The sequence below is a fragment of the Vanessa cardui genome, chromosome 23 (assembly GCF_905220365.1).
Source record: "Vanessa cardui chromosome 23, ilVanCard2.1, whole genome shotgun sequence".
Lineage (NCBI taxonomy): Eukaryota > Metazoa > Arthropoda > Insecta > Lepidoptera > Nymphalidae > Vanessa > Vanessa cardui.
This window is the reverse complement of record NC_061145.1, coordinates 6883057-6909097: the sequence shown is the minus strand read 5'-3', so window position 1 is coordinate 6909097 and position 26041 is coordinate 6883057. Positions and strand designations below refer to the sequence as shown.

The 26041-nt window shown below is 31.5% G+C and overlaps 2 protein-coding genes across 2 annotated transcripts; one reads left to right on the top strand and one right to left on the bottom strand.

Moving 5' to 3' along the window:
- Nucleotides 1-434: 434 nt before the first annotated feature.
- On the top strand, nt 435-16975 carry LOC124539656 (phosphoacetylglucosamine mutase). Its single transcript, XM_047116958.1, has 12 exons — nt 435-670; nt 4976-5046; nt 5882-6014; nt 6741-6836; nt 7608-7759; nt 8964-9166; nt 9567-9691; nt 11282-11441; nt 12201-12355; nt 14025-14214; nt 14938-15108; nt 16294-16975. The coding sequence occupies exons 1-12, from the start codon at nt 567-569 to the stop codon at nt 16378-16380; spliced, it is 1647 nt and encodes a 548-aa protein (XP_046972914.1). The 5' UTR covers nt 435-566; the 3' UTR covers nt 16381-16975.
- Nucleotides 16976-19675: 2700 nt separating this feature from the next.
- On the bottom strand, nt 19676-22524 carry LOC124539655 (2-aminoethanethiol dioxygenase). The gene has a single exon (XM_047116956.1). The coding sequence runs from the start codon at nt 22450-22452 to the stop codon at nt 21541-21543; it is 912 nt and encodes a 303-aa protein (XP_046972912.1). The 5' UTR covers nt 22453-22524; the 3' UTR covers nt 19676-21540.
- Between the last annotated feature and the right edge of the window lie 3517 nt (nt 22525-26041).

Below are 26041 nucleotides of genomic sequence, written 5' to 3'. Positions count from 1 at the left end.
AATACTATTACAAACATATCATTAAAATATTGTATGAAATATTTCAAGTAATAAACAGTTAGTGTAAATTTTGTTTTTATTTCTTCTTTATTTAATAATTATTAACTTTTTTATTATTATTACAATTTTATGGATGAAGACGAATTTAAAACTTGGAAGTAAGACATGTGAATTCGGGCTGTGTCACAATACGAAGCGTCGTCTATATTTGAATAGCGGAACTAACATTGCATTTTGTAGCGTCATCTAGAGCTTAATAGCAGAACTTTTATCTAACTTGAGTTTGACATCATAAAGAAGTCATAGATAGTCGGTGAGTATTATGTGATAAGATTGAATTGGTATGCATTTGTCGTTTCCGTTTATAATAATTTTGACAAATGTAGTAACTTTTTGAAGTGGCCGGTTAGCGTTTAACCGATTGACATTTCGACATTTCAAAAATAGTCATAACTTGCTACTGCTAGTGCCGCTGTCATAGCGGGAATGTAGAAATCAAGTTTGTTGATTCCAAGTGATTGTACCTGAGTGCTACGCGGCCTTATAAATTAATTTCACCAGCCACAATGCCGCCGAGTAGCCTTCGAGTAGTGTACGCGTTCGCTAGAGAAATGCATCCAAAAACAACCGACGTTTTCATACAATACGGCACTGCCGGATTCCGTACCAAGTGAGTAATAGCCGTCATTATATATTAATATATAGTCAATAAAGGGTTTTTCCTCTATATGAAACAAATTAAAGCTGAAATAGGAATATTACAGCAGTATTGTGCTCTTACTTTCACAAGTATTTAAAGTGTCACGTAGGCAGATTTTGCGAAGGATGCGAATATCCTTTTACACTTTACTATTCTATATTGGATGCTTCGTGAGTCACTTATTGTGTAATTTATAACGGGAAGTAACCGATATTATGGTCAGTGACTCCTTGTACTACCAAAACAAATACACAGATTCATTCATGTCTCAATGTCTAAAAGTTCATATGTGATACAAAGTGCAAATGATTAAAAAAGACCTTGTTTGCATAATTACGTCTATGTACGGTATAATGCAAGTCTGACGTTAGAATTAATTAAGGAATGTTTACACAATATCTAATTAGTCATTAACATGAATATCCAATTGATATATTGTGCTGATCATTTACAAACATTTAAATAATAATAAAATATATATAGTAAATATATCTTACTATGAGGTCATGTACAGACAAAGACTTTAGTGACAATTAAATTTTTAAGGCTATTTTAGTACAGGACATGCACTTAATATTCTTATTAATAAATTAAAAAAAAAAACACTAGTGACATTATCAAAATAACCACAGAGTATTGTAATTAAACAGGTATTCATTCAAATATATTTGCACTTAGCACTATGAAGGTGTGTCTGAAGTATATTGGCATTCAGCCAAACACTTAAATTCTTTGAATTCATATATCCTTATCAATACTCTTTTATTTATATTCAGTTCTATTTATAGTTAAATTTAGTAATAGTAGTCTAATTTAATGGAACACTTTTATTTTCTTGTTACATAAAATATGGTCTAAATTTTATTGCAAATACTGTTATATTATATGTGAAAGTGTCTATCTGTTGTTACCTTATTTGAAGTGATAATAATGAAATTCAATACTAACAATAGCTTGGAATCTAAATAAGGTTATAATAATATAAACATAAATATATTTACTAAAACTTATAATATGCAACAGTCAATGTCGTAAGACACAGTTAGTTCATAATTTCTCTTTTATTGGTTCATTAGTTAATAAGCTTAAATCAACATTTATTAATTAATTAAGGCAAACAAATATTAATATATATAACTATGCATGAATATAACCTCGGTATAATTAGAACTATTGCTTTAATAAAGAGTTTAAAAAGTATTTATGTAACAGTTCCTATAAACACACTTTAAAAACAATTGCGGATATATAAACCATTTGTAACATACCTAAAAAATGTATACAATTATCATTACGCAAAGAGTAATGACTGTTCTTGTTAATGTAATCAGTGGTTTTGTAATCATTTAATCTATATCTATATTGGTTTTATCAGAATTAAAATTATAACCTGATTCTATGGTAATCTATATTAGTTTTGATAATTTAATACATCTTAGGCTGTCGAAGCAGAAAATAAAATGAGCGAAATATATAGGTTACTAGTGCACACTGGTATAGTAGTTTGGAGAGTGTCAAGCGTAACAAGATAATTAAATTGGCCCACTTGTTTGAGTTCTTTTGTAGTGTACTCTTTGTAGTACTATCTAGATATATAAATAATCTTAGTACATTAGTAATACCAAGTACAAGAATTCTGTTATCAATATAGAACAAATTTAAATAGAATCTGTCTGAAAATATTTTTATCAGTTATTTTATTGTATTAACTGCGTACATTATAGATTTGTTGTTTTGTTAATATTATATTTTTTTTTTATTTTGTTTACTGATTATAATGAAACAGTTATTTAGTCAAATTGTATTTAATTATCTAAAACTCCTCAATATATTGTTAATAATAGAATCTACATTCCGTACTTTGAACTTTATTTGATCATGTAAAATGTCATAAGTTTTATATATTACTTGAAAAAAGTATAATATTATAGAACATGAACAAAGCTTTGATTTGATGTTTTTATTTTTCTTTTTGTTTTTCCTGTTTGTTTGGTGGTATTTAGTGTTGGTTGGTCTATTTTAATTAATCAGATTTATTGAATCATTTGTAACTTAAAAAATATTATTAGAATCAACTAAACAATTATAATATATACCATATACAGTTTACATTTCACAGGAATCTTCTAACAGAATGGTTATCAATCGTACTAATGCCAATAATAAATCACAATTTGATAATGCAATTACTACTGATAATAATATAGATGTGAGGTTATATATACTCTATCTTCTGTCAACGTTTGAGGGGATGAGGCGGGGGAAGGGGGTATTTCAGATGTTAAATATAAAAGTACCCTATTAGCTATTTCAGGCTATAATCTATAAATATACTAGCGACTCGCCCCGGCCAAGCAAGGAAGCAATGCAGATACCTTAAAAAATTATCAGTATTTCTTCCTTATATTGTCCATGTATTATATTCTCTATGTGCTAAAAAATAACCGCATCGAAATCCGTTGTGTAATATCAGAGATCTAACCATACATAGGGACAGACAGCGGTAAGGGACTTTGTTTCATACCTATTACCTACTATGTAATGATGATATACAAATTTAATTTAAATCTCCCGATTAGCCGTTCTTTCGTATTTATAATTTAAGTAAGATATGCATAATATTTAGAATGCTCCTCGCATCGATTTTTCTTGCTTGCAGTCACTAGGTCACTAGTGACATGACCTTCGGGGTCTTTTCCCAGACGATGGTACGCCATTTACACTTATCGTTGACTACGTGAGTCGTAGATTGGGCGTAGTCAACACATCCGCCTACGATACGTAGCGCTGTGATGTGTAATACTTCCTTCACATACCTTTATTTCGTTTGCATACGAAACTCAACTTGTATATGTATTTGTGTATATAAATAAATATTCAAACAAGTTTACACGAACATCAGCTAAGATTAAAACTGAGTCAAAGTAATGATATTCATTATTTTTTTTCAAGTCAAAAGTATAGTATAAATGGTAATATTTATTATAAATACGATTTTATGCGATTGTCTAAGGATTATTCAATATAAGTTTAAATCAATCTTTTTTATTTGTGTAGCCTTTTGTTGGTTTAGTTTTTGTAGTAATTGTAATTTTGATACATTTTTCAGTATAATTCTCCACGTAATTCATTCGAGAAGGTTAGTCCATAATTTTTATGCCTGATCAAATTAAAAAAGGTTGGTCAAGGTGCGGACTTGCTGTCCATTATTTTCGTCCATAATCTTCTGTAATCTTTGATTTTAAAAGTACTACAGAATAATCTGCGACGTAAATATAAGTGACAGTAATTATTAGGATTTATACTAGCGGCAAGATACGATGGCCGTTTTGACACATTAAAAAAGTAATGTGAAATGTAAATTTATTATCGATATAATATATTCAAATCTTTGTTTTTTTGCAAGTAATTTAATTCAAGTTTTTGTTGCAAGTATCTTATTAAAAAGGTTTAATAAAAATATTTTCAAGTTTTTCTAAAATATTATCTATTTTCACATTTATTTCTAAAAAACAGTTATCTTCGGGGTACCCTAATATTTTTATTTTTTAATTTAGAAATCACATTCGATAAATTTTATGACTAACTGTACGTCACTATTGACAATAAAGAACATCAATTTGCTCCTTTGATGTAATTATTTATTAAATACGAAACTTCATGAGCGGGCAAACGTCAAAACAGCCATCATAGCGTGCCGCTTCTATAGTTTAAAACCCTGTTATGCTTCCGATTCTTCTCTTTCTGTCACTATTGTTCTGAGAAAACACAGCAATGTTTGATCATCGATAAATAATATACACATATAAGATTTATTACGCCACAATGTTATTTTAATTTATTAGTACATGTGACTTTATATTTCTTATTATAAACAAAAATATCTTTGTAAATAATATATCGATCGTTTTTACACTAAATAATTATTTAAATAAAATCATGCTGAAAATAACTAAAAGCGTGATATAGGATAGATAGAGCTTAGAAGTGTACAATGTAGAGCTTAAAGATTCTTATATGTTTGTACATACTTCTGATAGTTTCACCTGCAGCCTTATAAATAGTGACTAAATCGACACGCAAATAAAAAGACAACCTTAGTATTGTGCAGATACGACAATGAATAATTAGAACTGACATGACAAATTTCGTTTCGATTCGATGACCCGTTCTGGCGTGATTGAGTACAAAATTATACTACTTATTATGAAAAACTGAATAGTGATATGTAAAAATTGAAAATAGAATGTTTTAATTTTTTTTTCTTGTCAACAGAGCCAGTCTCCTCGAACATGTAGTATATCGTATGGGACTCCTTGCAGTTCTTCGATCTCGAGTCAAAAATGGTAGGAATTTTGATATATATCGTAAATTAAGTTATGTAAAACCTTTGTGGTGGGTGTATCGTTATTTAAAAAAAAGGCACGTCAAAAACACATTAGTGTTCGATCGAACCAACGACCTCGCAATTGCAGTTGGCTCTACACTGAAGTCATTAGTCTGTACAAATAAGCGAGTATTTGGTGGTAAGGCTTTGTGCTTGCCCGCCTCGCCATATACCGACCACTCATATGTTCTACCGACACACAGTAATACTTAGTATTGTTGTGTTCCGGTTTGAAATATGAGTAAGCCAGTGGAGACATAACATCTCGGTTCCCAATTTGTATATAAGAAATGGTTGAAATTTCAAACGATAATGTCGGTGGTCGACCATTTGACCCATTTTAACGCCCGCCTGCCGATGTCATACCATATAATATAAAAAATATATTATCATTTCTAAGATTAGGATAGATTTTTAATAAGTAAGACTAAGGGGCTCCGATGGCTTTGTTTTAACGGGCAAATAACTCATTACTTATGCGAGTAAGTTCTATTAAGATATTTATATTCATATCTTAGCCGATGAGGAAAATCAACGAAATTGCATATGATGGATGATATTCTGCCGCATCCTCTAATTCTCACTCAGATGGAATAATTACCAATCCTTAATAAGAGAAGAAGACGTTAATGTCATAAAAATAAATAAAAATGCCACTTCTTTACGTTTGGTCTAAATTTTAATTCAAAATATTCGTATGCAAATGTTTTTTATCCCATTTGCAACTTTTTTATCCCTGTCAACTTGAGCGATTTATTTAAAAGTAGCCATAATCATTTCCTCCTAATTTGAAGGTCGCACAATTGGCATCATGATAACCGCGTCGCACAACCTTGAACCAGACAACGGTGTGAAACTCGTCGATCCAGACGGTGAAATGTTGGAACAGAGCTGGGAGGAAATTGCAACAAGGCTTGCTAATGTCAGGTAATATCACAACAACAACAACAATCTGTAAATTTCCCACTGATGGACTAAGGCCTCACCCGCTTTGAGAAGGTTTTGGAACATATTCCACCACATTGTTCCAATGCGGGTTGGTAGAATACACATGTGGCAGTATTTCTATGAAATTAGACTCGTGCAAGTTTCCTCACCGCCGATCACGAGATGAATTATAAAGACAAATTAAGCACATGAATCAGCAGTGCTTTCCTGGGTTTGAACCCACAGTCATCGGTTAAGATGCACGCGTTCTAACCACTGGGCCATCTCGGCTTTAGAGGCCGAAATCAGTCAGGATGATACTAATATCATCCTGACTGATTTCGGCCCCGTCCATCAGTGCGGGTCTAATAAGACCTTTAATAAAAGTTTAAACTTTAATAAAAGTGCATGAGTACGCAGGCAAATACGATCACTCTCCCTGATTCCCATAACAAGACAAAATGGAAATTCCAACAAAGGTCAATCTTGTACAGTCTAGAAATTGAAAATAAATAAATAAAATTAAATTTTCTATTTTCAGACTCTTTTGTTATGTATCTGTCAGTAAAATTAAATTTATTATCTTACTAAGTACCATTTACTTTATGAAATAAAAATCTGAAAGCCCCTAGTTTGCATATTTTTTACATATTATGATACGAAATGTTGAATGTTTGTTTTATAAAAAAAAATGATTGAAATCTTTTGTTGTTTTTTTTTTTTCAGTGACAATGACTTAGAATCAACAACCGCGGAAATTATCAAACAAGTCAACTCGGACATGACTCTAAAGGCAAGCGTCTACATAGGCATGGACACAAGGTAAATACTACCGGTACACATAATTAATGGGATTGGTGATGACGTCACTTGTATGTACCTCTCGCTTGCACGTAGTTGCTATCTATATATTGAAGAGAAAGATAAAGGCTATTTGACAATGCGAAAAATAAATTGCGAATTATTGTAATTAGTGTATATTATGAGTTTAAAAATTGTTATTTACTAACGAAAGTTAAAAATAATACTTAATTTGTTCAAAAATCCATAAATAAAAATGCGAATTTTCTAACTTTTGTCACGTGACACAAAACGCTCCTGATTGGCCGGGCTTATGATGAAGTCACTTTCTTGTAAACTTTGCTTTTCTACTATATGTACCATTGATTAAAATACAAGAAAGTGACATCACCGACCCCATTGCAGCGCCGCATGTCCAAGTATCGTTTTCGCGCGTTATTTAAATATGCAATTTTTAATATGATATTTTTCGGCAAATATGTACTAGAAATAAAAAACACAACTTTTACTAGGTTCCTTAACTTCTACTAAATAATATAAAATGGATTTAGAAAACCAGTCAAATAGCCTTTATTTTTTTCCCAAGAAGATGAGTTTTACTTACTTATTAATTGTTAGGAATTTATTTAAGTGGCTTTTTATTAATTTTTAACAATTAATATTTTCAACTATTTTCTTGGACTCGGAATTAAAAGTATTCTTAGTTGACTGGACACAAAATTTTTAATTAAATACTTAAGCAACAGATTTTGTTAAAATTAATTTCTTAATTTTTTTTTATGAAATAAATAGATATACAAGTCCCCGCCTCGCCGCGGCCGCTGTCCACGGAGTGATGGCTTTGAAGGGAACGCCAAAGGAATTCGGCATCGTCACAACTCCCATGCTTCACTTCTGCGTCAAGTGTCGTAACGACAACACATACGGGACACCCACTGAAGAAGGTATTTTATAAATATTTTTAGTCATATAACTAATCAGCACTCACACGAATACACGTACTATGTAAGTGTCAACACACACATTCATAATACGTTCACTAACATGTGTGAGTAGTTTTAAATATTATACACATACTAGCATGTGTATTAGTGTAAACACACATATTCATAATACGTATACTAACATGTGTGAGTATTTTGAAATATTACTTATACACATCTTAGCATGTATGTGTTAGTGTGAACACACACATTCATAATACGTATACTAACATGTGTGAGTATTTTGAAATTTTACTTATACACATCTTAGCATGTGTGTTAGTGTGAACACACACATTCATAATAATGCACAGCATGTGTGAGTAGTTTTAAATATTATAAACATACTAGCATGTGTATAAGAGTGAACACACACATTCGTAATACATACACAGCACGTGTGAGTAGTTTGAAATATTTTAACTGGCAATACTTATTACTTACTAAAATATTGTAGAGTATAAGAAACATAGAATAGACTATTTGACAATGCGAAAAATAAATTGTGAATTATTGTAATCAGTGAATATTAAGAGCTTAAAAATTGTTATTTACTAACGAAAGTTGAAAATAATACTTAATTTATTCAAAAATCCATAAATAAAAATGCATTTTTTCAAACGTTTGTCAAGTGACACGAAACGCTCCTGATTGGCCGGGCTTATGATTAAGTCACTTTCTTGTAAACTGCTTTTCTACTATATGTACCACAGATTAAAATACAGGAAAGTGACATCACTGAACCCATTGCAGAGCCATATTGTCCAAGTAGCGTTTTTGTGTGCTATTTAAATATGGAATTTTTAATATGATATTTTTCGGCAAATACATATATACTAGAAATAAAAAACACAACTTTTATTGACTTCCTTAACTTCTACTAAATAATATAAAATGGATTTTAAAAACCAGTCAAATAGCCTATTGATTAATTTCCATGATACATGCAATATGTTGAACTATAAGGATTTTTGAAGTTTGTGAGTTCTAAAATTGATTTTGTTATGTATTAAATAATATTCAAAAATATGTAATGTGTCAATAAACAATATTTTACGTATTTCGATAGTCTGACAACATTGGCATTTACAATAAAGTGTTTTCTTCCATAAAAACTAACAAATATAGTATCAATATGAACTAATATTATGTTAAATGATTTAAGGTTATTATGAAAAAATTGTCGGAGCCTTCAAAAACATCTGCCAGAAGCTGCCAGTGGTCGGCGACTACAATACTACGCTTTACGTGGACGGCGCTAATGGCGTCGGTGGGAAGAAATTGAATATCATCAAAAAGAGTTTAGACGGAGAGCTTGATTTAGTTCTCTGTAACCTCGGCGGGAATGGCGGGAAGTTGAATTTGAATGTAAGATATTATATAAATATCTATAATTCTATACTAATGAGTCAAGATGGCCCAGTGGTTAGAACACGTGCATCTTAAGCGATGATTGCGGGTTCAAACCCAGGCAAGCACCGCTGTCTCATGTGCTTAATTTGTCTTTATAATTCATCTCGTGATCAGCGGTGAAGGAAAACATCGTGAGGAAACCTGCATGTGACAAATTTCATAGAAATTCTGCCACATGTGTATTCCACCAACCCACATTGGAACAGCGTGGTGTAATATGTTCCAAACCTTCTCCTCAAATGGAGAGGAGGCCTTTAGCCCAGCAGTGGGAATTTACAGGCTGTTGTTGTTGTTTGTTTGTTGTTGTGTCAAATTATAGTGATTTTTATAATGTATACCTGTTTTCATTTTTTAGTGCGGTGCGGACTTCGTCAAGGTATCCCAGAAACCGCCGGTCGGAATTGAACACGTGCCGTTCCAAAGGGTGGCGTCCCTCGACGGAGACGGAGACCGCCTCATATATTATTATGTGGATGACAAGTATGTATTTAAATTAAATGATATACTATGTTAATAAATAATAGGCTATTTGACAATGCGAAAAATAAATTTTGAATTATTGTAATCACTGTATATTATAAGTTAAAAATGTTTATTTACTAACGAAAGTTGAAAATAATACTTAATTTATTCAGATATCAATAAATAAAAATGCATTTTTTCAAACGTTCGTCAAGTGACACAAAACGCTCCTGATTGGCCGGGCTTATGATGAAGTCACTTTCTTGTAAACCTTGCTTTTCTGCTATATGTACCACAGATTAAAATACAGCAAAGTGGCGTCACCGACCCCTTTGCAGCGCCATATTGTCCAAGTAGCGTTGTCGCGCGCTATTTAAATATGGATTTTTTAATAAGATATTTTTCGGCAAATATGTACTAGAAATAAATAAAATCAACTTTTACGGGGTTCCTTAACCTCTACTAAATAATATAAAATTGATTTTAAAAACCAGTCAAATAGCCTAGTAGCAATATATAACAATGCACTGCCTTTGTATGAACATACCAATTGCTATAGCGATTGGTTGAACAGTATAGTCTTATAGCTGCTTTAGACGATAAAAAAGTATAGAATTAATACCTGTTGACTTCCAGGCAGGATTCATTACATACATATATAATTGTATTTAACTAATATAACTGTATTTTTAAAATGTTGAAAAAGAGTAACTACTGATTTTCTTGCCGGTCCTAATCTACTTTCCGAACCGGTGGTAGCTTCACTTAATTGTTAAATGACGATTCAAAAGTGCTTGTAAAAACCCACTTGAAAGTTAAAGTTTATTATGATTTTTGCAACGCCATCTTGCGGCGGTTTACATTAAAATGGATTTTAGAAAAACCTTCTAGACAAATGTTTGTATGTAAACTTACATGGTATGGTTAAACAGTCTAAACTCTATTAATTTAAAACAGATCTATAGTACGACACAACTTAGATGTAGCATCAGCAAAATTCGTAACCGATTACATCCGAATTAAGTACGCTATACCAAATTATCAATATTTATTTCTCATGCGATTAGATCTTTGCACAAACGCAATAACTTGTAATATCATATGACCTAATATATTCGTCAATTTGGAGCGTCGGTTTACATACACTTGCTTTTTCTGACGCGTGAATCTATAGCGACGAATAGCGTTTTATTTTCATTCCATTGCATTTTCCGATGCTACATCTAATTTGTGTCGTGAATATGATATTTACGCTAACGTAATAACTTGTAATATCACATGACAGTATGATGACTATGAATATAATCGTCGATTTGACACGTCGATTCACATGCGCTTGCTCTCTCGGGTTGAACTGATGCGGGAATCTTTAGCGACAAATAGTGTCGATTTACGCGATATGGAGCTATTTCTACACGTTGTATAAATCGGCAGTAATCGGTTTTATTGAATTTGCCGATGCTACATCTTAGTTGTGTCGGACTACACCAATATTTATATTACTAAGTACAGTTATTACATTAAATTATATTAAAAAAATATCGATTGATTTTTCATTCTTAGTACATTTATATAATGAATGATTAATATGGTTATGCCTCGTTTCAGGAATGAAATCCATTTATTCGACGGAGATCAGATCGCCATCCTCCTGGCGAGTTACATAACGGAACTGTTGAAGTCCTGTGGAGCGCAGGAACTTCGCATCGGACTCGTGCAGACCGCGTACGCTAATGGAGCCTCCACGCGGTACATCACTGAGGAACTGGTGAGTTGGTTTTTAAGGCGGTTTTTCCGAACCAATACGACATGGGAACCATCAACAAAAAAGCGTTCCCTTTCCTTAAAGGCCGGCAACGTATCTGCTAGCACCCTGGTGTTGCAGATGTCCATGGGCGGTGGTAGTCACTTTCCATCGGGTGAGCTCGTTTGCCATCTATGTCATAAAAAAAGGATTCCGCTTTCCTTTATTCACAATATAAGGCGAGATGGCCCATAAGGCAAGCTGGCCCAGTGGTTAGAACGCGTGCATCGTAACCGATGGTTGCGGGTTCAAACCCAGGCAAGCACCGCTGTTTCATGTGCTTAATTTGTCTTTATAATTCATCTCGTGCTTTGCGGTGAAGGAAAACATCGTGAGGAAACCTGCATGTGACAAATTTCATAGAAATTCTGCCACATGTGAATTCCACCAACCCGCATTGGAACAGCGTGGTGGAATATGTTCCAAACCTTCTCCTGAAAGGGAGAGGAGGCCTTTAGCGCAGCAGTGGGAATTTACAGGCTGTTGTTGTTGTTGTTGTTATTCACAATAAAGAAATAAAAATTGAGGATATATTTAATTAACTCGCTCTTATAAACAATAGAGAGATACTTGGATAACTTATCTACAGAGATTAGATCTATTGATTATAAAAAATATCAAACCTTTTTCTCAGATTTTTAAAGTGATTATACGTTCAAAAACTTTATTATTATTTTGATTCAGACAACATTTATTTTATAAGATAAATACATTTTTTTCCAGAAAATTCCGGTTACGTGCGTGAAGACGGGTGTGAAACATCTCCACCACGCAGCGCTTTCGTACGACATCGGGATTTATTTCGAGGCGAACGGTCATGGAACTGTCGTTTACAGCAAAGAAGCTAAGAATGTAGTCAGGAAGATCGCTGAAGAAGGGTAAGATATGAACCATTATAAATGAACTTTGGTATTGTGTGTTATGTTATGTGATGTTAATTAATTCAAATCGATCCCTTGTTGTGGTGCTGTGTGGAAAAAGGATTATTTATCAAATCAATATACAGTCAATTAATGTACAGTCATGCAATCACTTCAAGTAGTAATTTGACAAAAAAGTATGACAAAATAAATTTTAACAATGCAAGTGATTAGGTTTAATTAGACAAATAAAAAGAGTTTCGGAAAATTGTTAAACAATTTAAAGTACTTATTATGTATTAATTATCTGTCTCTAGATAAAAGTATATAATTTCTTTTTACATTACAATGATGATTATCCAACATATGTCACAGACAATGTAAGTTACAATACTTGATAAGTCAATATATGTCTTATTGTGTATTAATTATCTGTCTCGAGATAAAAGTATATAATTATATGTATTTTTTTACATTACACTGTTGATTATCCAACATATGTCACAGACAATGTAAGTTACAATACTTGATAAGTCAATATATGTCTTATTGTGTATTAATTATCTGTCTCGAGATAAAAGTATATAATTTTTTTTTACATAACAATGATGATTAATTAGCCAACATATGTCACAGACAATGTAAGTTTCAATACTTTGATAAGTCAATATATGTCAGAGAGGATGTAACGTTTAAATACTTGTATTCCTGTGACAATGTATATTTCAATACTTTGATAAGTCAATATATGTCAGAGAGGATGTAACGTTTAAATACTTGTATTCCTGTGACAATGTATATTTCAATACTTTGATAAGTCAATATATGTCAGAGAGGATGTAACGTTTAAATACTTGTATTCCTGTGACAATGTATATTTCAATACTTTGATAAGTCAATGTATGTCAGAGAGAATGTAACGTTTAAATACTTGTATTCCTGTGACAATGTATATTTCAATACTTTGATAAGTTAATGTATGTCAGAGAGAATGTAACGTTTAAATACTTGTATTCCTGTGACAATGTATATTTCAATACTTTGATAAGTCAATATACGTCAGAGAGGATGTAACGTTTATATGCTTGTATTCCTGTGACAATGTATATTTCAATACTTTGATAAGTCAACATATGTCAGAGGGGATGTAACGTTTAAATACTTGTATTCCTGTGACAATGTATATTTCAATACTTTGATAAGTCAATGTATGTCAGAGAGGATGTAACGTTTAAATACTTGTATTCCTGTGACAATGTATATTTCAATACTTTGATAAGTCAATATACGTCAGAGAGGATGTAATATTTATATGCTTGTATTCCAGGGAAGCGGATACATTACACTGTTGATTATCCAACATATGTCACAGACAATGTAACAGTTTCGATACTTGATAAGTCAATATATGTCAGAGAGGATTTGTCACAGACAATGTAACAGTTTTAATACTTGATAAGTCAATGTATGTCAGAGAGGATGTAACATTTATATGCTTGTGTTCCAGGGAAGCGGATACATTACACTGTTGATTATCCAACATATGTCACAGACAATGTAACAGTTTTAATACTTGATAAGTAAATATATGTCAGAGAGGATTTGTCACAGACAATGTAACAGTTTCAATACTTGATAAGTCAACATATGTCAGAGGGGATGTAATATTTATATGCTTGTGTTCCAGTGAAGCGGAGCAGCGCAAAGCGGCACAGCTGCTACTGAACTTCATCGACGCGACCAACGAGACGGTGGGCGACGCCATCTCCGATCTGTTCCTGGTGGAAAGCGTGCTGCGTGCGCGTGGATTGGACGTGCGCGCCTGGGCCGCGCTCTACCGGGACTTGCCCTGCCGGCAGCTCAAGGTCACCGTGCAGGTAGGCCTTTATATCTCTCGCTGGATAAACGCGTCACGCGCTTCCCACACGTGGTGGAATGTGGGGGGGGTGTGTGACTACCCGGTTCCCTTGACGCCGATTGCGCCCAAATCCACCGGGTTTACCCATTAAAAAATCAGCGGTACCCTCTCCGTCTTTTGGCGTGCGCCAGGTACACTGGCCTAACGCAAGAGGTCGTTACGTTCACTATATCAATATGTAGCTTGCAATACAAACAGTTCAAGGTCACTGTCAAAACAAAAAAAATACTTAAAATGTCCCCTTGGTTCAAATCAATGGAGACTAGTTATCTGTGCAAGGTTGATATAGCAGTAATGATGCAAATATGTGCACAATCATTGACACTACAATCATTGACTACCCTCACTGAAAAGATATAAGAAGCAGGACCGCTGGTTCTTCATACAATCCCAACCAAATGAGAGTTACACTGTCAACACAAATGCTCAACCAAATTCATTCATCATCATATAATCCATCAATTAATTAAACCAATGGCTACATTCTACAAACAATGTCATTATTATTAAAAACAAGACATTCGTAGATATTTGAACTATCGAGCTTCAACGAATGAAAATCCATTTATTAATAACTGTAATGATAAAAATAACCATGTTAATTTAAAAATGACATTATTGTAAGTACATCCTAAGTCCTAACAGTTACCAACGTTACAAGACATATTCTTTATCATTCAAGGACCGTAATGTAATCTCAACGACTGACGCGGAACGCCAGTGCACGGCCCCCGAGGGCCTGCAGACGAAGATAGACGATCTCGTCTCGCCGTACACGAGCGGCCGGGCCTTCGTACGGGCTTCCGGCACCGAGGACGTCGTGCGCGTGTACGCAGAGGCCGACACGCAAGAGGTCAGCATTCTCTATACGTACATCTAGTACTACACTAGTACCCTAGACTAGGAATATCAGTACCATCGCAACAGGAATAACATTCTTTATTTACATAATCCAAACATCCTGTAAATTTACACTGCTGGGCTAAATGCCTCCTCTCCCTTTGAGGAGAAGGTTTGGAACATATTCCACCACGCTGTTCCAATGCGGGTTAGTGGAATACACATGTGGCAGAATTTCTATGAAATTTGTCACATGTAGGTTTCCTCACGATGTAATCCTTCACCGCTGAGCACGAGATGAATTATAAAGATAAATTAAGCACATGAATCAGTGGTGCTTGCCTGGGTTTGAACCCGCAATCATCGGTTAAGATGCAACATGTGCATAAGCACTAAGGCATCTCAGCTTATTAAAATTTATACACTTATTATAATTTAAAAAAAAAGGTATCAATATTAACAGACTTGCTTATTACTGCGTCAATAACTTAAAATTTATATATATAAATTAACTATATAGTTAGATCTGCTCATTGCATTTCATTCATACCGAACAGTAACTCACACTTTTCCAAATTTATGTAATTGATAGAGCTCATTACAATATTGTGTGGGATCATCATGGTAAACAATAGCTACTCCACATTTTTTCTTTTTTAAAATATTGCTAACATAAGCTCTCTGTATTATCACACATTTGTGTAAATAACTTTTTTATATTACTCAAACTCAAATTCCTTTATTCAATATAGAAGCATTACACTTACTTATTGATTGTCAAATAAACACTACCACCGGTTCGGAAAAAGGAACACCCTGACCTGAGAAGAACCGGCGAAAGAAACTCAGCGGGTCTTTTTTTTTTGTCAAATTAATAAGATACATAAGTTTCATTCCCAAGGTGTGCTATCAAACATAAACTCGCTAATTGTATAGTAACCTTTTGCACACAAGCGTTCCTTAACATTTTTTTTAAATTTGGCAACAGAAGCATTTTGAACGCTTTCTGGGATCCTGTTGTAGAAGCGTATACATTGCCCCACAAAAGAGTTACTGACTCTATGCAGTCGAGTAACAGGAGTAACAAGATTGTTACTATTGTTAAACATATTTCAAATGCATATTTTTTTATAATTTGATCTCATATAGTAACAACCAAGCTTTTTAAATAATCGTTCCATTTTTTATTTTATTACAGACAGCAGATAAATTGGCAGCCGAAGTTGCCCAAGCAGTTTTCGATCTAGCCGGAGGGGTCGGAGCTAGGCCGGAATTACCTGAATAGTTTATATCTACGTTATAGTGATCTGAAAATATAATAAATCGTAACTCATATAAACCAATTGGCAGAGTACTTTCTAAACATTTTCATTACACTTCATCTTATTTTAATAGTCATTAATAATCAATATAAATCATTAGTAATTAGACGACCAACTAGAAAGTCCCTGAAGTTACATTTATTCCTTTCGCATTAAAATACATACATATTGTTCTATATGTATCTAGATAAATAATAAAACAACTACTTAGTGCAAGCCCGTCTGGGTAGGTACCATACTCATCAGTTATTCTACCGCCAAACAACAATGCTCAGTATTGTTGTGTTCCGGTTTGAAGGGTGAGTGAGCCAGTGTAACTACAGGCACAAGCGACATAACATCTTAGTTCCCAAGGTTGGTGGCGCATTGACGATGTAAGGAATAGTTATTATTTCTTACAGCGTCATTGTCTATGGGTGATGGTGACCGCTTACCATGAGGTGGCCCAAATACTCGTCCACCAACTTATACCATAAAAAAATATTAAATAAATAATTTGGTATTCAAAATATGTATTGTATACAAATGTGGATGTCATACATGAATTAGGATTTAAAAAGAAGATATAAGCTGTTTTACTGTTGAATAAAGTCATATATCAAGTGCGTTCTGTCGACTGCACACTTGTCATTGCATTATAATTCACTTTTAGATTACATTTCATTAGTTATAAAAATATACCTTTAGTTCAATTTTTGATAAATGCATGTCGCATTGTTAAAATACCCGAATTATATATTGTGCAACTTTTTTATGAGAATGTCTTGAAATTTTGAATCAACATGGTTAGAATTAAAATCTATAATATCCAAGGTACCATATTGGTTATTTGATATTATAATTGCCAAAAAAATTAGATACCTTTGTAAAGGAATAATTTGAATGAAAATTAATTATAATATTCAACTTGCCATGGTGCTTATTTTATATTGTAATGTTACCATAACGTTTATTACTCGTATGTCCCGAAACCTGCGAATGGATTAAATGTAACTTTATTTTTCACCGTCCAATTTATTAAAGAATTCGAGAGCACTGAATAATAATAACTTTGATCAATGATGTTTGTGAAAGTAACTAGTCTGATGAGATTATGAACAGTACAACGCTTTACTAGTCGGGTATTTTCTGCATTCAATTGCCTTATTTAATTTTATTGTGTTATTTTTATGCACAAAGGTTTTATAAAAAAAAGGTTGTATGAAAATTAAAATAAAAACTGTTAGCTCTCTTTGTATAATGGTCGAAATAGTATTTTCAGTAATATAATATTTAGTCAATTAACAAACCAAAATCAAGTTTAATTTATAGAAAATTTATTTTATTGGTATTTAGTATGTATGACTTCTTTAAATAAGTTCTATATAATAAAACTTTTATTCATGACATATAGGTGAACAACGTAACGTAAAATATATAAATATATGTACATTACAATTCAATCAATACAAATAGATTATTAGAATATAAATTAAAATGATTATATCACAATTTGTAATTAAGTTTATATGCAATTTTTAAAAAGGGAACAGTGAAGGTTACTTTAAAAGTAACATGTATTTATTGAAGGTCTTTACCACACGACGTCAAATTCAACAACATATAAATAAAGATATTTTAGTAACAGTAAAAGTATGAATGTATTTTATTCACGCTTGACCTTCTTCATATCGATATAAATATTTAAAAAAAAAACTTTCTGAACGTTTTATTATTTGGCAGCCATTCTGAGCGTATAACTTTTTTTATTTTTTTGATCCAATCTTTATATATTAATTTTGCTAGATTGAAAATGTCTTGTGCTAAAGACCTAAAACAGTGTTAACTTCTAATAGGGATTTTTATTATAACAAATATTTAATTTAAGTTCATAATATAAACAAATATATGATAGAAGTTTTTAATTTTTTTAAATAAATAACGTAATCTTTGTTTTTACCTTTACTACACTTTAAAATAAATAAAAAAATAATATATGCGGAATAATTCCAGTTACAGATCTTTAATATTTAATATTAAGAATAATAGTATAAACATTTTTCTAGGCAGCTAATTTTTGTTTCTCATATCTACTTACTTTTTTTATTTATGTAAACATATTGAATAATGATTAAAGTGTTAATCTTAAATTTAATTCCATACAGCATTTGATTATTTATATTAAAAGGCATAGTTGGGCAACTATTTTGCCCGTTTCTTTCATATATTTACGAATGGTTACGTTGACATACAAATATGCTTAAAAGCATTTTATCAAAACTGCGATAAAATTACGATACGAATATTCGTGACACATTTATCGCGTTTATATTTTGATCTAGGTGTGGTTAATCTCGGGCGTGCGATAAATTATTTTTACAAAAAACAAAATATTTTTTTTCAACATGTATTTTGTTAACGAAAAACATCACGAGTAATATTTAGTTCATTTATTTTTAGAATTATTCAAATGTCACAAAAATATTTTAAAGTATAAATAAAAGAATGTTTGAATTATATAGAATAGGTGCTAAAAGAAATGTTATGCCTTATTCTGATTGTGAAGTAAAATCTATTTTTGAAATTCTATCCTCTACATTATAATTTTTTAATTATTGTCTAATATTTTTATGTGCAATTGTGTGTTCAAATCGTTTAATTCATGCTGTACTGTTATATTTCAATAAATCATTAATATTATTATTATTTTTTTATTAACCTTATAAAATATCAGTGAAACACATTGCTATTTGTTTTATCTATGGAATTTTGTTTTGTTTTAAAATATTGTGATAAAAATTGTTGAGAAAAATAAATTTAAATGGAAATTCATGAGATATGAGATGAGTGATAGCTTGTATATAGCTCTCTTATCAAATAAATGGGATTTTTATTTAAAAAAAATGTTTTCCTTATATAAAATAAAAACAGATTTCGATAATCCTTCACATCGCTCCTTCTCTAAGGTCTTTGGCATTATTAAAAGTATATGCAATTAAATAAGTATATACCTACTCACCTAACTACCTACTGTACCTACTATGCATGGTTAAATTTTGTTGTTCTTTTTGATTAAGGAATAATGCAAAATAACCTCATTAAAAATTCGAGCATGCCTGGGTTTGAATCAATTGGTCAGTATTCAGGTGTTTCACAGGGCCATACTTTCTCAAAATTTATAATATTATCTATTCAATGATGCAGATATGATCTTGATTATTTTTACATCAAGATATTTTTACGTCCAAGTCTTTAAACGAAATAAATAAAAACAATAAATAGTAACAAATTTTAAGATTTTATTAACAAGAACCAATGAACTTAATCCTAAGAAAATATATTTAAACGTGAAAACACTATATATATGTGTATTTACATTTTATAAGTGTATATTGAACATGACTGTAAAATTTAATATAATATAGAGATCAGGTATTAATTTACAAAATTGCCTTATTTTATAAGCATAATCATCCAATCGAGTTTAATTGAACTTTTAGAAATTGGAATGTTATCCTAATGTGATGGAGCTAACTAGATCTTCCGTCTTACTGATTAAATAACATGCGTTTAAATATATAATTAATTACTTTTAATCACTATGACAAAATTATAGCTTTAAAAGCATTTATGCTGTATACCATGGTGACAATTCTTTTTAATTATTGACAACACACTGAATATTACATAGTTTATATATAAATAAAGAAAATTCTAGACTGTTTTGATTGAGAAGAAAACAAATTATATATAAGTGAAATTAATATGTATCATGCACACATTTTTTTATTATATCCCATTATATCTTATTTTGTAAGCAATCTTTGTTTTTGGGAGAATTATTACAAAAAAAAAACATTGTAATCTGCTAGAACATTTGACATAATAAAAACAAAAGACTGTTTACATTAAAAGATGTTTACGTATGGAATGCCTTATAGAATAATAACAAAAGTTACTAGTCATGTAGTTTTACCTAATACATTCAGTCACCGATTAAAAAAAAAAACATTGCATTATCATTAAATTAGAATAAGATATTTATAAAGTTAGCATTGATTTCTAATTTTGGTAAACATTTAAAAAAAACCAAACAAATAATCATTATGGTGTATGTTATCTATCTAAAATACTTACGGTTTCTGTGATTAAAACTACAAACTTCTATTTATTAATTTAATGGCTAACAAAGCCTCATAACAATTTGTGTGATGTTGAATTAATTCATTACTATATACACCTACATGTTGTTTTAAAACAGCATTTCATTTTTTTACTAAACATACAAATTTTTTTCATTATTATTGTTTCTTGTTAGATTTTCTTTTATCTGTAGCGATTTATTATAGAATGTAGATAATTAATTGTTGTAGTTTTTTTTATTTTTTTATTTAGAGCAAATGTAGTTTTATAAACTTATTTGAACAAACATGAAGTTAATGATTGAAAGTATGATTTTTAGAATGTATTGTTTGATTTCAGATTTGGTTTTGTTTCTTACTGAACACATAAAGTAACATACTATACATTTGGTACATAATAACATTGTGTATAGTCTGATTATATTATTTAATACTGTATGTTGTGCTGGATTTCTATGGAGAATTTTAGCTTTTTATTTCAGATTAATAGCAAGGTCTTTGCATTGTTTGTTAACTTTAAACACACTTTACATTTCTGAATATGTTTTCTTTTTACTACCTCAATCTAGACAATTTCTGCAAATATTTAATTATAACGACTTTCTCTTATACTAAATTTTGACATATTTAAGAAACAATTATACTTTGTTTCAAAAAATAATTAGTCATGTTGCTTGAGGTGTTGTTAGAAATAATACAATTATTAATCTATTTGATTTGATCAATTAGAATAAAGACACAATTTTACATCCAGCTGGTAACTCTTGTAATGAATTTGACAAGTTTCTACAATATAAAACCCCAAAATGCTCCCTAATTCTTTTCCTCTAAGAATATTTTTATTGGCATTAATATTTAAAAGGCACAAAATTATTTGCACTAAATGTTTCAAGTTACTTTCGACGGCAGAGATCATGAGATCAACATCGTCTTCTTGGTAACTCTCCAAATTATCTAGGAATTCTATTTTTTAATTTCTAAATAATTAATTCTAGTCTATGGCTATATAAGCATGGGCCCTAAGTATGGTGCTTGATCACAATAAAAACATTCTGGCACATTAGTTTCTTGTAATTCTACAACATTAGTACTTATCTCGTTTGCTACATAGTAGTATCTACATCTTCTTGGACCAACATCCTGTATTAACGTATCGTAAGGTGGCGAAAGAATATCAAAAAACGCAGCTGGCATATTTAAAGCTTCTATTTCGTGGTAATTAGATATTGTAGGAGTCAGAACACATGTCTCGGAATTAGCCTGACATATATTGTCTTGCGATACTTCAGCAAACAATCTTCTACGTTTATGGATACCTTGAGCTATACGCGCTGCTTCATGTTTCGCACGAGCAGCGAAGTCTATCGTACTTGCTACTTCTTTTAAAGGATATTCAGTAAAACTTCTTATTCTTACAGCACCAGATATTACTTTTAAAAGTCCATGCATATGCGGGTGATCGTGTAAAGGCATTTTAAACCCGGGCTTCAACACAAATATACTCATGTTCACTAAACTATTTTGAAACACTTCGATGTATGTGCAAGGCGCTTTATTTGGTCTTTTCCATGCTGAGGGGTTATTGAGGTTTTGATCAAAACCTAGGTCATCGGCTTTTAAATTATCCATCATTCGTTTTAACTTATTCAAGTTGGTCGAAATATCGCTTTTAAATTTTTCATCAAAAGTATGCAATGCTTGCCGGTAGGTGGAAATAATTGGTGGTATGTTAACAATTTCCATATTTGATTTCGCTTCATCTTTATTATCCATATGAAAATTACTTGCACTAGCACACAATAAATTTTGTCTCTTAAAAAATGTTGAAATTATTCGGCACGATAACAAAGCAAAACTGTCGACAAACGTCATTTTTCCGTCCATTCCATTACTCCTTTTCAGACAATCTTTCATTTCGTTCTATCATTAAATCGGATACTTTACACCATATTAAATTATAAATAACACATTATATTTATTACTTTACGAGTAGACATTAGGTAATTATTTATTTATTTTAATAGTTTAGTCTTTTATTTTCATGATACATTGATATTTTAAAAGATGATAGCATGGTTTTTAAAAAATATATCTCAGAGATTGTGTTCTCACTTCGTTCATAGATGTCGCCTTATGCAGATTTTTATATATAAAAGATTAAAAATAGACCTTCTAATTTTAATGTTCATTTTATATTTGTGTATTGTTGAAAAAACATTTTTTGATTAATTGTCCTACCTGGATTCGTATTTGTAAACCTATACGTGCGTATGTATAACTAGCACATAGGTTTTAACTCAATCTTATTCTAAACAAACAACGATACGGAGATCTCTGCCCGCCCTCAAAAATATTTTTAAAAAACCTTTTCGGCTTCACTCATGGTCCAAAACTTACCGATCATCGGCGAACGTCTCCCAGCACACATAACCTATTTTTTGCAACCTCTGCACATTTGGTTAAGACCTATATGGACATTCCTAAGCAACGTACTCATTCGATTAAGTTGATACTTTAGCAAAATGTTTATATGTTATAATTAAAAGTACAAACAAAAAAAAAATTTTTTTGGTTTATCGTGACCTATTCACAAAAGCTTTCGTTTCCGGCTGATTTTCGTGTAACTAGTAAAAACTATTATATTTATTATTATATGCACTGCACGGAGTCAGAACACGTAAATCGGTAAGTGGGTAAAATAATTGATACGAGGACATAATAGCACACATATATGCATTCTATTATAAATGGTGTCTAATTGTCAAATTACTAGGTATATTTTCAACGCAAAACTTTATTTATCTATGTCTAGAAGCTAGGAATGATGACGAAGTTCTTTCATTACAATTTCGGCCACGGCGATGGCCAAAAAGAATAACTATCTGCGTTGAAGACATTATAGAACGTAAAGTTGTGCGTAGAAACACAGGAACACAGTATTCCCTCGTAAGTCGTATACTTATAGCCTATAAGTATACGAAAGAATAGTGTGTTCCTGGGTCGGCAATCCGATACCGGAAAGAGTTAGACGCAGGCTTTACGTGCATATTGCTTTTACACATCTGCATTAAAAAGATAAAGCAGGTAGATATTTTTTGTGTGAGCGTTATGTGGTATTTAAGTAAAGTTTAATATTTATGTAGAAGCAATTTGTCCTTAACTAGTAGGAATTAATTAATTTAAATTTATCTAGAGTGAGGTATGGACAATTGCTATTTGTAGGTTTATTATCTGTCATGTGTTGGAATTCTTAGCGATGGCAACATTTTTTTTGTTTTTGGAATAATATCGAACAAAGGTTTAAAGTATTCTTTCGAACGGAGATCTCTGCCCGCCCTCAAAAATATTTTTAAAAAACCTTTTCGGCTTCACTCATGGTCCAAAACTTACCGATCATCGGCGAACGTCTCCCAGCACACATAACCTATTTTTTGCAACCTCTGCACATTTGGTTAAGACCTATATGGACATTCCTAAGCAACGTACTCATTCGATTAAGTTGATACTTTAGCAAAATGTTTATATGTTATAATTAAAAGTACAACCAAAAAAAAAATTTTTTTGGTTTATCGTGACCTATTCACAAAAGCTTTCGTTTCCGGCTGATTTTCGTGTAACTAGTAAAAACTATTATATTTATTATTATATGCACTGCACGGAGTCAGAACACGTAAATCGGTAAGTGGGTAAAATAATTGATACGAGGACATAATAGCACACATATATGCATTCTATTATAAATGGTGTCTAATTGTCAAATTACTAGGTATATTTTCAACGCAAAACTTTATTTATCTATGTCTAGAAGCTAGGAATGATGACGAAGTTCTTTCATTACAATTTCGGCCACGGCGATGGCCAAAAAGAATAACTATCTGCGTTGAAGACATTATAGAACGTAAAGTTGTGCGTAGAAACACAGGAACACAGTATTCCCTCGTAAGTCGTATACTTATAGCCTATAAGTATACGAAAGAATAGTGTGTTCCTGGGTCGGCAATCCGATACCGGAAAGAGTTAGACGCAGGCTTTACGTGCATATTGCTTTTACACATCTGCATTAAAAAGATAAAGCAGGTAGATATTTTTTGTGTGAGCGTTATGTGGTATTTAAGTAAAGTTTAATATTTATGTAGAAGCAATTTGTCCTTAACTAGTAGGAATTAATTAATTTAAATTTATCTAGAGTGAGGTATGGACAATTGCTATTTGTAGGTTTATTATCTGTCATGTGTTGGAATTCTTAGCGATGGCAACATTTTTTTTGTTTTTGGAATAATATCGAACAAAGGTTTAAAGTATTCTTTCGAAAATAAAAATCACATTTACAGCATGTTACTAAAAGCGGTAATAAAACAAACTTACGCTAAGTTCGTTAGCATCGAATCGAATGACCGAATGTTAAATACGAAATAAAAACAATTGTTTCTCTTGAGTTTTGTTTATATTATCTCCAATCCCACAATTAAACTCCCACAGAACCCAATAAAATCAATATAGAGGCGTTAAGTAGGCATTACAGTAAATATATACGGAGGTCAAATTTAATGGTGAAATAAATGTGTGGTCTTCAAAAATAGTTCCCCACGGGTGGTGAGCCGTAAACCACTTAAATAAATAAGTCGCTCAATGTAACAGTTACATTTGATTTTATTGTGTTTGCAACGACTCAACGAGTTACACTGTTTTATCGTAATTTCGATATAAACTACACGATTAACACAGTTCTAAACATAGATAAATTTATCAATACAGTAAATAAGATGGACGTTTCGACAACCGAACTATTTTACATAGAAATGGGCCTGAATGTTTCACGCTAAACGGTCGTTGTAATGTATTGCTTAATTTTGTATTTTATTGTTAACGCTAATTCAGATTATGTTCAACATTGATTGAAGATTTGTGTAAGGAAGTAAATTATTTTGTTAAAAAGATTTCGGTGTTTTAATTCCAATAACTGCAATGATACATTTAAAAACGTTTGTTTTGTAATATATGCAAGTCGCTATTTAATTTACGTAATTGAATACTTATTAGTTGATTATAGTAATTTCAAAGTCAATAAAAAGACAAAGTCAATAAAAAGAACACACAAAGTAAATCTTTATGTCAAAAATATTATAAACATTCTAGTTTTTTTTTTTAATATCAATCTAATTGGCATCTATTAATTTTATAGAAGGTAATATGGTGAGCACATTTTTTTGCATATTATAATTTGCTGCGTTTACTTTTATGATTATTAAAAAAAATACTATTCTATATAGGTATATTGCAAACAGTACATTACATTCATTCAAGAATGAAACAGGAATGAAAGGAATTTAGCAACAAGCTGCCATTCCGACGTCATTTTAGTGCCTTTTAGACTATATAAAAAGGTACTTTGAGTAAAAAAATCAAATGTTTGTAATGTTTGTGGCTGGTGCTTTGGTTTTTTTTTACAACGTTATTGTCTATGGACGTTGGTGACTGTCACAAACGTATCACTGGACGGGAG

Excerpts from the sequence above, each read along its gene's own strand:
- LOC124539656 (XM_047116958.1), top strand. The coding sequence starts at position 567 with ATGCCGCCGAGTAGCCTTCGAGTAGTGTACGCGTTCGCTAGAGAAATG. Across the intron at positions 9,692-11,281 it reads TATTATTATGTGGATGACAA|GAATGAAATCCATTTATTCG; the intron begins GTATGTATTTAA and ends GCCTCGTTTCAG. Across the intron at positions 14,215-14,937 it reads AGCTCAAGGTCACCGTGCAG|GACCGTAATGTAATCTCAAC; the intron begins GTAGGCCTTTAT and ends TTATCATTCAAG.
- LOC124539655 (XM_047116956.1), bottom strand. The coding sequence starts at position 22,452 with ATGAAAGATTGTCTGAAAAGGAGTAATGGAATGGACGGAAAAATGACG.